Source organism: Temnothorax longispinosus, chromosome 2, assembly GCF_030848805.1.
Source record: "Temnothorax longispinosus isolate EJ_2023e chromosome 2, Tlon_JGU_v1, whole genome shotgun sequence".
NCBI classification, from domain to species: Eukaryota; Metazoa; Arthropoda; class Insecta; order Hymenoptera; family Formicidae; genus Temnothorax; species Temnothorax longispinosus.
Window position 1 is genome coordinate 14,355,265 of NC_092359.1, and position 14,877 is coordinate 14,370,141.

Here is a 14,877-nt window from a genome sequence, read left to right on the forward strand (position 1 = left end):
TTTTCCTTTAATACTTTTCGAGAAATATTCGACATATTAGAACATTCTAAACACATTGCCATATCAAGAAAATATTTATAAAAAACCACCAAAATAAATTGCAGGAACATTTAGCTCATATCAAGAGCTTTCATAAACACTATAATAAAGTATATTTTCTTTTAATACTTTTCGAGAAATATTAGTGTTGCATGTTTTTGTTGCAAGAAAACGTTGCAGTCGTGCACCCGAAGTTACCTCAGCCCCCTCGGGAAAGACGTAGTTCTACGTCAAAAGAACACATATAAGAGATTTCGAGTTTTACAAAGTGTCTGTACTATGGCATAAATCCCGCAAGCTAACTTGCCGTATATCCTAAACAGGAGGGATATACAAGATATTAAAGTTAAACAAATAATACAAAAGCTATATATGCACTTGCATTTTGCTGTATTCCATCATTTACTATTTAAACGTATACCTTTTACATTCCTTACAGTAATCATTTTATTATACGTAAGTCGTAACACAAGATCGCGCTTCTTACTACGGTGAGAAATCGATTCAACTCACGACAGTTTCGTTAATATTAACAGTAAAGAACTGAAATTACAACACAATACTAATATGGCATAAAAGCACATAACAGAATAATTGTGAGCAAGTTCTTACCTGCATTCCTTCTATTTTTTCTGACATCTGCGGCGTAAAACCCCGCGCGACGTAAATACCAGAGTTACCCTATAAGGAATTTATACTATATTTGTCTATACGTTTACATTTCTTAATTTATATTTTTAAGTATAAATAACAGATATGCAAATTGAACATATTGCATAAGGTGGTTCGATGGCTACAACAAAATCCAGAGAATTTCATGAAATTTTAATATGTTGTTCTGCAATGCAAAATAGAATTATGTGAATTTTTTGGGAATTTTTCACCGTCCCGTTTTGAAAAAAATCTACTCCAAAAACCTAAAAAGTACAATTTTAGGAGTAGATTTATTTCAAAACGGGACGGTAAAAAATTCCCAAAAAATTCACATAATTCTATTTTGCATTCCAGAACAACATACTAAAATTGCATGAAACTGGCTGCATTTTTAACATAGGTTCTTATGGTTTTTATGGGAAATGACATATTGCATATACCTTCAGAATGAAATAAGTGCAAGAAAAAATGCAAATGATAAAGAAAAAGAAATTTGCACATGTAACTTAATAATTTACAAATAAATGAGCGAAAGAAAGGGGAAGGTTACCGCACATTTCGTAGAAAAATTAATTATTAAAGCATAAATTGCTTGATTTTTTGTCTGCATAGACTGTCATGGTCGTGAACGACGTGAACAGCAGCACGCATTATACACGCGGCGACCAATCAGAGCAATCCCCTTCATTCCCACTACTTCAAACGCTAGTGCGCTGTTTCCAGAACCCCCGCGTCCCACTACTCCCCCCGATGAAGCCATCGAACCTCCTTAAAAGAAAACAGTCTGCAAAATTCTTCTATCTAGAAGAATTTTGGATCGCGATAATGTGAGACCGCACAAAAAATTGATATATCAATTTTGCGTACATGCAAATGGAGAAGCAAATGTATCCGTTAACAGATTATTTTATCTATTTTTGCTGTAATTTTAAAATAAATGAAAAATATCAGTTCTTGATTTAAAACTAGATTTTAAATCTAGTTTCTGCGCATTATGTTTTAAAATTGTTACCGTACGTGAATATTTATGTAATTTTATTATAAATTTATTACGTACTTGTAATATTAACAAATCAATTACAATTCACGAAACTATATAGTATACTCATTTTCAATCTATCTAGCAATGTTATTCATTAAAAAATATCTTTTCTGTGTTAATATCTTTATAACATTTTTTAAATTGACATACACACTATCGCGCGTTCAAAAGTTTTGGAAGCACTACCTTCTGAAAAACAACAGTGCGGTGCCAATAAAATTCTTCAAATGAAATTTTTCCTTGAAAAATGATTAGAAACAAATAATACTGTGTTCAATAATTAAATCACACAGTAAAGTTTTTTGTACATGACGTTTTTCTTTAGAAGTATTAGTACTACTGTTGTTTTTCTTAAGAATTAAGGTAGTGCTTTCAAACTTTTGAACGGTAGCGTACGTGCGATCAGAAGCACGTACTTAAAAGCACATTTCGTTAAATCTGTTACAAAACTTTTCGTCACATTTCTTGTTAGATTTTCAAGATCTAACTTTCGTTCAGATATTCAATCCGGAGATGGTAATCCGGAGGTACGCACGTACGCATATGATTTTGCTTGAATTTCATTCATATTCGTGACGCACATCGGAAGATTCTGCTTCCTCCACTTTATGTTTGCTTGAGAGCTCGACATCCTCCAAAATTCTTCATTTGAATAATAAAGTTAGTAAAGTCAAACTGCTTCCGACAATATTGGAAAGCACATATCCTAAGCGATTAAGTAATACGGAAATTGCCAGCAATGTGCGCCCACGCACATTGGATGACATAAGAAACAATTAATTTTTTTTTAAATTGACATTAATTAAATAACAGATAATGCAATAAAATCTCTCGAAATATTGTGGTCTTTAATGATGTAATTTTTCTGTACTTTAGCGGTCCGTCGGCAATTATTTGATACTCGATCAAAGTTATAAAATCTTTTTACTTATAATCAAGACTTTGTCATTTGTTCCTACAGCCAGCTTATTAGTTTCATTAAGATAATTGCGTTCACGATGATTGTCTGATTTACATAAAAATTGAAATCTTTGGTAAATTAGAGAAGATGCTTAATAATGAATATTTTATGAACGCTAGCGACTGAAGCAGAGATTGTCAATTAAAAAAATTTTGTTGATAGTTTTTTAAATTAAATCTGAATGCTCTTTTAATTTAGAGAAAATTGAATTTGTGATGACACAAATATTATTTTTAACTCAATTGTGTATACAAATTCAAAGAAAGTGGAGTAGTAACACGAACCAAAAAATAAGGTTAATTTTTAATACACGTTGTAATACCCGTAATACCTATAATATATTAAATTCAAAACTAACGAGGAACGGCTATTTGATTAAAAAAAAACTTCGCTACAGTATAAAATAATTGTCCTTTATTTATACCTTCACATGTGCAATGACCGAAGTCCTAGCCATGTGCATAGGTGAACAAAGAACAAGATGTCTACTTTATATGTATAAAAGAGATTTATTTAATGACGTACATAATTTTATATCACATTATTTTTACGTCATTATATATCATATTTCCATAATTCTTATAATATATAAATGTACAAATTAAAATACTTATAACAAAATGCTTTATTATAATTTTACTAATTTATTAGTAAAATAAGAGAGTATTATTATTACTACATATTTTTCATTATAAACTTTTATTATTAATTTCTCTGAATTATATATTTCTTACATAAAATGGAATGTGTCAGTTTGAAATAAAAAGTTACACTGGCACGTCTGGTTTATTAAGACATGTTTATAATTTTTGATACGAATCAGGGTTCTTGCACAGCTAGAAAACTAGAACACGCGATTCACAATGCGGGTTTCTAGGCAAATCTCAGTATGCATGTTTTACATTATGTACATACTACGCCACGCTACTTTGAAGACATAAATATACGCTCGCCAGAAACAATGGAGAGATCTCTTCTATCTGTGATTTTCCTTCGTTGCGATTTTTTCTCGTGCATTGTTTAGATGTATCTTAGCTTTTCTACCGATCTCTCTTTTTCATGAAAGTTCATCGTTCAAGTAAAGCGCCCTTGTGTTTCATATATGCGTACATACATTATAGACTATACATATTAATCGATGTATGCTAGGTCTTTTTGCACTATACATGATACAAACGTCAATGTTCGCCGGGTTTTAAAGGTCAGTAGAATTTTAAAGTAAACACACTTGACATTTCGCTCGTTTTGCTAAAAAAAATTTTTTTTTAAACATACTAACGTTAATCATTGAATGTCGTTACTTATAGTGCTGGAATTAATTAAAATATGTAATTACAAATAATAATATTTTGTACTTTTTTTGTGGATTGGTATAATTAGTATATCATTCTATATCAATCGATAATTATGACATATATAAGTTTTAGGAATTAATATTCTTTAAAATTGGTTTTCCTAAAATTACTATTTGGTAGCCTCATTTTTGCATATCATTTACATAGTATTTAATTTGTAGGGAAAACAGTTAATTGCACAAAATACAGTTAGTTTGCTACGTGATGTATAACGTTATTCGTAGTACGATTTTATCGTTGATGATCTTCGATGCGGAAATCGGAATTTCCACAAATCGCGCAATTCAACGTGTTGCACAAAAGCGGGAACGTTCAGGCTCTTGATCGCGCCGACTTTAAGGGAGTAAATCGCGTAGGACATGCTTGCTTAGAACGATTACACGAGTGACCGATCGGTGGTGAGGCTCACCATCCCAGCAGCCGCCGCAGTCTCTCACGTATTCGCCGCTCTCCAACCCCCTTTCTCCTCTCTTATCATGTTGCTCCTTTTCTCATCTTCTCTGCCCGACATGGCACGTTCCCGGCTTCTCGTGCCCCTTCGCCGAGCTAGAATTCTCGCTCCGTTTACTTTGCGCGCGACGAAGAGGCTGACCTCGGCAGTTTACAATGGTGCGCGCATTAACACGTCCCACGTTGTCGGGGTGTCCTGCGACATGATTCTAATTGTAAGACGCGATTGAGATCTGTGGATATATCGCTTTTTCTATTTCTTTTTATCGGAATATCATTATAGCTAAAGCATGTCAATGAGCGCGCTTTGATATTATTACAGTTCTGAAGTAATAGTGCGTGGTTCCATTAATTAGAAAAGTTAAAGTTTATAACACGGCGTGTGTTTATACGAAATTTATCGTTGGTATAGTTATTGCATAATGTGCTGCGAAATATCGCGAATGCATATAGAATCTAGCCGTGCAGCAATTGGAATTCATACATATCATTAACGTATTAACATTAATCGATGATACGGTTGCATATATTTACGTAAGCAAATTGGCTAGCCCATGGGACAAAAGTATGCGTGTTTAGGACCTTAGAGTTTACGCCTACTCTATATTTACTCGCGCAAATTTACATCCGATTGCAACATTTCACTATAAGAGGCTGATATACATACATATATATATTATGTGATTCATTATATGTACTATTTGTTATATATAATAATACAAAACTAAAACCAAAAAGAAGAAAAGAGCATGACTTAAAACGATGGACTACAGCAAAGAAGATAAACAAAGAATAATATATAAATATTAAGACACATTTTTACTGAAATATTTAAGAATCAAATGAAATAGTTAATGTAATTACGCGATTCCAATGGAAAAGAAACGAGTCTCTCTGATCGCAAGTTTTCGAATTATGAGTATCTCTAAATATAAAAGAAATTATTAAACTTTTATATTAATTGTGTTAAATATTTATTTGCATGTCTATGACATACAATATGGTAATGTCACGTGTTTACGCATGAATATTGGATCGCACTGAATGGAAATTTATTAAACTGAAATCGATCAGCGTGTCAATATGACGGCGAAATAATATGCTTTAAAAAATGAAAAATAATAACGAAGCAACGTCGCTCTTCCAGTCGATAGCTTTTACGAAGTTTTACATGCATATATACATAGGGCTGTTGTATATCATATAAATCACATATTTTTAATCAACTCTTCTTTAATATTTCTATGCAGAAGAAACAATTTTAAGACATCAAAAATATTAATAAAAATTATATTGCAATAAATCTGTTAAACAAAATCAATTACATTTTAAGACTTTTTATTTTAGCACAATTAAAAAATAAAAAATATTTACACGATTAATTAAGTATGCTTACTTAACTAACAATAAAAAATATTTATAATAAAAAATAATTACTTAACTATGTTAATTTTTAAAAACTAATTGAACATACTAAAAACATTTTTTATGTTTAATTTATTTAATCAGAAAAGAGATTAGAAATATAATGTAAAAACTTCAATGAGATATATAAAGTGCAAAATTCGATGGTTATTAGATTTTGAATTTCAGAATATCACTTGTAAAGGAGAGTGGAGTAATTGCAAACACGGGGTAAACGCGAATGATACTATTGTGTAGTAGGTATATTAGAGTAGTGATATTCTCCCATCACTTCTCGTACTCGTACCACTGAGCGTATATCGGACTATCGTTGGGTGCGAGAAAAGAGAGAATATCACTACTCTAATATACAATAGTAATCCACTCTTCCCTATATGAAATATTTTATTTTCAATCTTAATGGCGACGGTGGTAATTGTAACCGCAAAGATGCTTCTATCTCATATGCATATTAAGAAAAGTTATTCCACTATGCTGTAAAAGGAAATAAAGTTATACATTAGATATGGATAAGATAGAACAATTTGCATACAGATTATTTAATAAAAGAAAAGTTCATATAATTAAGATATAATATTTAATGTAGCACATTGCAGTCAATAAATGTATTTAAATTTATATGTTTCCAATCGGCCCTAAGAAAACACCAATAAATCTACACATGCAGTTTTATTATTTAAACACGAGAATTTAAAACATGTTCTCGATTTACATGTTCTCGAAGTACGAGAACGTACTTTTCCTATTTCTCGATAGCCGCTTATATTGATATTCTTTAGTCTCGCCATGGCACACGAGATGCTTTGAGAAAAGCAAGCCTTTATCCTATCCTTCGCTAATTATAGTCTCCGCTTTGAAGGGTAGCGGCACTTTTAAACCTTATAAAATTAAATAATCTGTCGAGAAGCGCGGCAAGAATGGAATTACACGAGCCGTTTTTTTTACCGTTGTATTTATACGTTTGGCGCAAGTTAAATATGCCTTAAAAGTATACGATTATTTCCACACGGCGTGCATTTCTTTCTAAATTAATCAGGCGCTCCCTCGTAAGTCGATTCACTCCCGATTTATCGTTCCTCTTAATATTCGTGCCATACCTATACATTTCTTGAAATGTTTCCCCGATTCAACATGCGGGTATATTTTCTTTTGATATCGCGCGCGAGAAAGCGATTTTGCCCCTTCCTGTATTTCCGATATCCACTTTTATTTTACACGTTCCGTGTCGCGTAAATATTTTCTCGCAATATGATTTTCTTATGTGATAAATTCTTGCGTGTAACATATGTATCATGTGAAAAGCATGCTTTAAGCTCCTCGTGCTTTCTCTTCTCTAGCATAGCGGCAAAATATTTCTATTTATACGCGCATTGTACTTATACGTTAGATTTATTGTGACGGATGCAAATTTAGTTATACTTATTTGAAATCTAATTTCTTTTTTGCAAGAATTAATAACTAAAAAAATAACTTTTTCTACAATACAATTAATAAATAAATGACTTTTTAAATGACTGTTTATTCGTTCTTTCTTGTATTAATTGTGCTTCAAACACTAATATGTAACAAGTATGCAATTTGAATTAGTGTCATTTGAGTATCTGAGGGCTGTATCCGACGGATCGTTAGTCCCGGCTTGGTTCCTGATGAACAATCAAATGTGGTTACGTGACACGTCGATAAATTAGTTCAGCGTGATATAGATTGATTTTCGCGTACATGTCAAGATACAACAACGAGAATAGCGCAACATTCGGCGCATGTCCTATAACGCGGAAATTCGATAGGCATATCCACATTGAAGGATATAAGTATCGAAGAGAGATGATTGTATTGATGAATATACTATTTTATAGATACTGACTATTTATCTTCGATATGTTTTAGAATGCTTATCAGCTCGGTCCTCTTCGTGGCAGTCTGGACTAGTTCGTCATTTGCAGAAGAATCGTCCTCGAGTAATGCCGCTTCCTCCAAACGGGCGCCCATGGGGTTTCAGGGTATGCGCGGAAAGAAGGACCTCATTCCCACGGTCGCGGAACACAGTGAGCTGTCTAAAAGAACGTTAGTGGATTTTCAGGTAAGTTACTGGTCTATTAAACTTTTTTATTAAAATCGACGTAAAGAAGAAGAAAGGTCTAAATTTGTCTAGTTGTCTAGTTTTTATCTTTTGAATTATTTATGAGAGAGATTTCGTTCAATGATTACAGGGTAAGGACTCGAGCGCGCCCGACATTGAGGACAATCTCTTGCACGAGGAGTTTGACAAACGAGCACTGATGGGATTTCAGGGTATGAGGGGGAAGAAGGATTATTTGATACCTGATTTTGAAGATTCCTACTTCCGTGAGGACTACGAGAAAAGAGCGCCAATGGGTTTTCAGGGTATGAGAGGCAAAAAGGCATTCGAGGACGAATACTATAAACGTGCACCCATGGGATTTCAAGGAATGAGAGGGAAAAAATCTTTGGAAGAGGTAAGCTTAAACATTCGAATAAAATTATTATGTTGGAAGAGCTCTTAGGGCGATAATAGATCAACATCTACAACTTATAAGATTCTTCTTAAACATGAGGTTGTTTACAAAGTGGATGCTACAAACAGACTATTAGTTCACTCTTTCTTTGAGCCACTTTGTCAGTTTATGTAAGCACCGCGAAAAGATTCTTGGTCGTCCAAGCATTTTAAATAGTTGCGTGCCTCTTAATTGGCAGACTTTAATTTTCCTAAAACGCTATCATTGTCGTTTATATTCTATTTTATTAAGAAATGGCAATTTGCAGGTATTGAGCGAAATTGAAAAGAGGGCCGCGATGGGCTTTTACGGTACTAGAGGCAAAAAAACATACGTTTTCGAGTATCCACAAGATTATGAAAAGAGACTTCTTGCGATGGGATTTCAAGATATGCGCGATAAGCTGAAAGAATTTCCGGCAGAGTGGGAGAAAAGAGCTCCCATGGGATTTCAGGGGATGAGAGGCAAGAAAGCATTGCTCGACAAGATAGAAGAACTTGAGAAACGAGCCTATATGGGTTTTCAGGTAAGTTAATTAGTTGCTTAATTATGGAAACATGATATCTAATAGATTTTCCTAAAAGAAAACATATTCTATGCGAAGTGTAATAACTTTGTGCTGTGGTTATTATGAAAGAATGTAATAGTTTAGTATAGTAAACCAATTGATAAAAAACATTGGTAAAAAATAAAAAATAAAGTTTTGGAAATGTTATTAACTGTTTAATTAATGATTGTTTCAGGGTATGAGAGGCAAAAAGGACGCCTTTGAAAATTATGTAGATTACATAGATCCTGACATGGATTTCGACAAGAGAGCGCCAATGGGTTTTCAAGGGATGAGAGGCAAGAAAGACACCGATAAGAGGGCATCGATGGGTTTTCAAGGTATGAGAGGCAAGAGGAGTGTAGGACAAAGATTTCAGACCGGAATGGATTTTGACCGGCATGGAACTCAATCATTAAACGAATATCAAGGTAGAGTCCGTGCTGCTTATATGTGACCTATAATAATTAAATAAAGGAGAAGCATTTGAAATATTATGACAATTGATATTTGTTATTAATATTGGTTTTTGTAAAATATTCCTCACGTTACAATTATTAATGGTCTTATAAAATAATTTAATTATAAGATAAATATATTTTATCAATAATTTAAAGAGTAATTAATCGAGAACCATTTACTTTGAACTCATGTGAGTCTAGTTTCATAAAGCTTGCTATATAACATTATAATACATTGAAACTTGTATTATTTTTAGTATAAATTTTAATATTAAAAGTGGTTAATGCAGCAACTTAATGAAAGTTATTTCTTTTATATAAGGAATTTCGAAAACCTCTGAAGATGCGGTTGCACGAAAACGAAAAAAAATAAAAATTATTCGCGTGCCTGAATAGTTTTTATTGCAGTCGATATATATTTAATTAACTGTGCTGTAACTTGATGAGAAATATTTTCTTTCGTTTTTATCGCGCACTCCAGAGTATTTTGTGAAATAGCTAAATGCTTTCCGAATGTCCCTTGTAACGCCACTAGACGATACAATCGATCGAGTCCTTGTAAGTGGAAGGAACGCGTATAACGAAGGCTTCCCAAATATTTGTCTTATTATCCATGCATCTCCGAATAAACTCTGTAGTGAGACGGACAATTTTCTTTTTGTTCTCTTCCTTTTTCTCCGTCCGCGTACGCCGTGCGATTTTTAGCTCGAAATTGTCACACTGGTCCACGTTGTGTTTCCCCCGTGCAGGAATGAACGATAGGAGACATGCTCTAGCCTCGTGCCAAGTTGAAAAGCGATCGCCCTTCCGATATTTTGATATGCGCGGTAAGAAAAATCCACGATGGGAGTTACGGGGAATGTTTGTGGGGGTGAGAGGCAAAAAGTGGGCGAGAGCCCCGTACGAGGACAACAGCCCGTTCGTAAGGGTGTTTGATAACACCGAGAGGATCGGCGTGGATGGGGATTCGCCGGCAACATTAGGTAATTCGATCAGTTGACAGCCAATTAGTAGCAAACATTTATGTCGCGAGATTCTCTTTTTTGCTTTATTCATTTTTCATGGGTACCTAATGGCTGAAAGATTATGCTTCTAGTATTTATCAAGTGTCAAGCTAGTTATTAGAATTTGTTTGCAGAGAAAAATAATTAATTAAATAAAAAAGAAATTAAGTTAAAAAATTATCTTTTTTCGTAAAAGTGTTCATCAAAGTATCTTCTATACAACTATCATAAATGCGACATGTCATTCGCAGAAATTTTTGATATGCAAAATATCATATATTCTTTTCCTAACGCGAGCGTGAAATGGGCCGCTTTTCGCGCTTGTTTTGAGTGAGCAAAACGATCCATTTCTCCACTAGTTGAAAAATGGAGTCATTTCTCAACTAGTGGAGAAATGAAATTGTAAAACAAGCGCGAAAAACGGCCTGTTTCACACTCTTGTTAGGAAAAATAGTATGAACAACTCGTGGGAAGAGTGGTCGAGTCCAATTCGCTCGTGCGACCAACTTCCCACTCATTCAGAATCGACCACTTTTCCCACTAGTTGTACAATATACTATTTATCTATTTATTTTGCATGCGACACATCGAGCATTTAAGTGTACTCATTGTCAGTATACTTGTAATATACATTGATATATTTTACTCTCTTGTCGTAATAAAATTTATCTACGCTTCTGAATTCTATACTTCATCTATATTCTATGATTAACACTTATAATCACCCGTTTACGAATTATTCCGCACTATTAATGCTATGAAAATATTTTTTTTTCCTTGCATACGGGTGCCAAGTGACATTTAAAACAAAGCTAAGAATTATCTTCCTCGCAACTACGAGACAATAGCGACGCAAGGGTCTGCTTTAAAAGTTTCTCTGCGGCATATTGTCATCGAAAAGTTGCTTACCATTGTGTATAGACGATTGCACGAAATAGCGATAAAATTCTAACTTTGGGATGACAGTTTGACTGAGTTATCTACGCATAATTCAATTACAACTGGTTTATTGAAATGCATAAATATTTAATCAATCTTGAATCGCATTATTTCTTTATTGATTTAGCTACTTTATTTTAATTTTTATTGAGAAAAAAATAGTAACAAAGGATCAAACAGTAAATTTTCTATTAAAAAATACACTTTAAATATTCTTTCAAACAATTTATAATTGCACATAATTTCTTATTGGTGTCATGGCATTATATAAGGTGTTCTATTTAACTCTTACTTCAAATATCTCCATTATTTTTACAAATATAAAAAAGTAGTTAACTTTTTGCATATTTCCCTTAAAACTATACAACTTCTTCCTTAACCACTTTTTCATATTTGTAAAAGCAACGAAATTATTTAAGATGTAAGAGTTAAACAGGACACTTTGTATATACGTATATATATCATCGTCACATATGTATAATATAAATATGTCCTATTTATATGCATTAAGTATACATATAAGTATATGTAGGTGTATAAAAAGTTTTTATTTTAAATGAGAAATGTTAAGTAAATAAATAATGTAAAAACTCTCTTTCACACACACTTCAAGTATAAAATTAGGAGTAAGTTACTCTATTATATTATACAGCAATAAGAGTTGTTCTTTAGATAAAGTTTTGTCCTTAGCTCTTCGTATAATTATACTAAACAATTGACGATAGAATGCGTCGATTCCCCAAATATGTCGAAGGTATCGTAAACACCATATTTTCTGCTTTGTGTTTCAGATTCACAATAATACAGCAGCTCTTAGAAACGGTAACGAAACTGTTACGAAACGTCTCCTCCAAATAATTTAACCGATGTAGCTAAATCTAAGAACGAGAAAAAAAGAGAAGAAGACGCGTTTATCAGTTATGATGATGGGTGCAAGTATGCTGTCGTCTGTTGATTTATCAATCCGTTAATTAAGGCTACGTTGTTATAATTATTTTTACATGTCATAAGCTCTAATGTCATAAGATCTTGGTCTAGTCAACGTAGTTCGTTATATATATCCTATCATTTATATTTTGCCGCTATATTACAAGATTCAGAATTGCGTGCGTTGGACGCAGGTCGCAAGCCGCATGTCGCAGATACAATCGCGGTTGAGAGCGTAAACTCAAGTGTGCACAATGAACATAATGTATGGAAGAAGAGTTCTACGACAGTGTTTCATAAACGGTATTTCGCGAAACTCTTGTTGCGATTCCATGAATAACTCTCCTGTGAGAAAATTAAATTATCTAAAATTTTTATTCTATACTTTTTATCTATGGCCAAGATATATTTTGAAAAATTTTATATATAAAAAAGAAATATTGTTTAATTGACGATTTTCCATATCAAATATATGATACGTAAATTAATCAATCAAATCACTCAAAGAATTTAATCTACATTATGTTAAATAAAATCTAAATTATGTTTAAGTATCTAATATATATTACGCATTAAATTAAATTTTTTGTAAAAAAAATTGTTGTTAATGAGACAAGAGTTTAACATGCTTAAAGTTATATTTATAAAAAATGTGTCTAAATTTCTAAATATTAATTAAACTGTTATTTAAAAAAATCATGCTTAAAAATAGATATATTTAAATATAATACTATTAAATTTTGTTTATTTTTTAAACAAAGACTGTATGCATTAATTAGATACAAAGAAGCTTGTTAATAATTGAAACACGAGTACCTATCTGTTTTTAGGTTGCATTTTAATATAACTACAAAAAATTTTTGATTTATGTGCATTTACGATTTGGGTCTTCCGACCTGTGTTGCAAACGACACGTTATACTGACGATGTGTAATTAGTAAGATTGAATAACTCGAAGATATCTTCCGCCGATTACAATTGTACATGTCAGCGAAATCTTTCGAATGATGCCTATATCAGTATTATTGTTGATTCATACAGAATGTAAAGAATAGCAATCATAGTAATGATACATTTTTGAATGAATTTGTAGAAACGATTATTCCTTAACAAGAAGATTCAAATAAAAATTGATAGTAATTTTGGGATTTTTAACATCAAATATGTTAAACATTTAAAAGTTAAAGTAAAATATCTGTAAAAAGAATATTGTTTTTAAATTAACAACGAGACAAGAATTTAATGCATGCTCAAAATTAAGTTTACAAAAAAATATTTAAGTTTATAAATGTTGAATATAAGCAGGTACTTGAAATAAATCACGTACATAAAGTAATTTTATCGTTAAGGAAAAATTGATTTAGGATTCATGGAACAATGTACTTCTACTATTAATATTTTATGGAACACTCTGTATATTTATAAATCCCGTGCAGGATTTGTTCTACTTTAATTTATGGACACATATCGGCGCAATTACGACAAAGTAATTTCACGTCCTCGACTCTGAGAAATAAAATGTAAACGAGGAATAGATGGCGTGTAAGTTAAGATTGAATAGTGTATAAAAATATCTAGCGTATCTCGTGACATAGATAGGAATTATATTTTTCTCTGGATGTTAAGCGGTAATTGTTATCGTAGATACAATTACGTTCTTAATCATTGTCCAAATCGTTTTATTTTCGTCTTCCAACGAGATGCAGAATTGATTGACGTTGAAAGGTGACCATTTTTGTGGCCATTGGTTCCGCTCAACGAGATAAAATTTAATTCTGATCCTGTTGAGACACTTTTAAGTAATCATGATCCAAAACATTTTACTTCACGTTTAATTTCTACTAATTGTTATATATTTTTTCTAATATAAGTAACGCGATATTACAATAATAGTGGTATTGCACATAATGAATTTCTTGTTGAGGAATTATAACTTACTAATTTCCATCACGCAGTATGCGGAATTTATGTTGTCATGTACCTCTATGTTTGTTGCATATCTTGTTATAAAATAATAAATTGCTTCAGGCTCTAATATTTCTATAGCCCATAATGTTTTATTCATGTCCTTTCTTTAATTATTTCATAAATATACAAATGCGAAAATTTAGCATAAATAATTATATGTGTATATGTATATACTATATTGATTGGGAGTCGTACATTTTTATTTCCATTCGATGTTATGTAAGTTTTTCTGGATCCGGCATGAATTGAGTGAGAAACTTAAAGAAATTTCAATGAAAATATTGCAAATTCTGATTGTAATTAGCATAAATAATAATCAATAAATGGTTGTCATGAATGATTTTGTGACATTTTAAGTACCCATTTACGTTCATTTAATGCATGTAAATTTGCTAACAAATAATTATATTAATTTAAAATGGCAAAAGTCTTATCGTTAATGTGTATTATTGAAATAATGAACAATTTGTTTATTTAAGAATTATTTACATGTTTAAGAAGAGTTTGAAATTAAGTTATGCTAAAATGTCTAAAATTATATCGAGTTATGCTAAAATTGTGACCAAAATATATGCTACTTATCAAAAGA

General features: G+C 32.0%; 1 protein-coding gene across 3 annotated transcripts in view; it reads left to right on the plus strand.

The window, feature by feature from the left end:
* Positions 1-14,365, plus strand: part of Tk (tachykinins) — a 75,657-nt gene extending 61,292 nt beyond the window's left edge. The window contains exons 2-7 of one of the 3 annotated variants that reach the window (XM_071769705.1): positions 7,814-8,006; positions 8,137-8,403; positions 8,711-8,968; positions 9,186-9,420; positions 10,200-10,433; positions 12,185-14,365. In XM_071769705.1, the coding sequence (XP_071625806.1) occupies positions 7,815-8,006; positions 8,137-8,403; positions 8,711-8,968; positions 9,186-9,420; positions 10,200-10,433; positions 12,185-12,195 (1,197 nt within the window). In that variant the 5' untranslated portion in view covers position 7,814 and the 3' untranslated portion in view covers positions 12,196-14,365. The remainder of the gene's footprint in view (positions 1-7,813; positions 8,007-8,136; positions 8,404-8,710; positions 8,969-9,185; positions 9,421-10,199; positions 10,434-12,184) is intronic. The other 2 variants (XM_071769706.1, XM_071769708.1) reach the window with 2 other exon arrangements.
* The last annotated feature ends 512 nt before the right edge of the window (positions 14,366-14,877 follow it).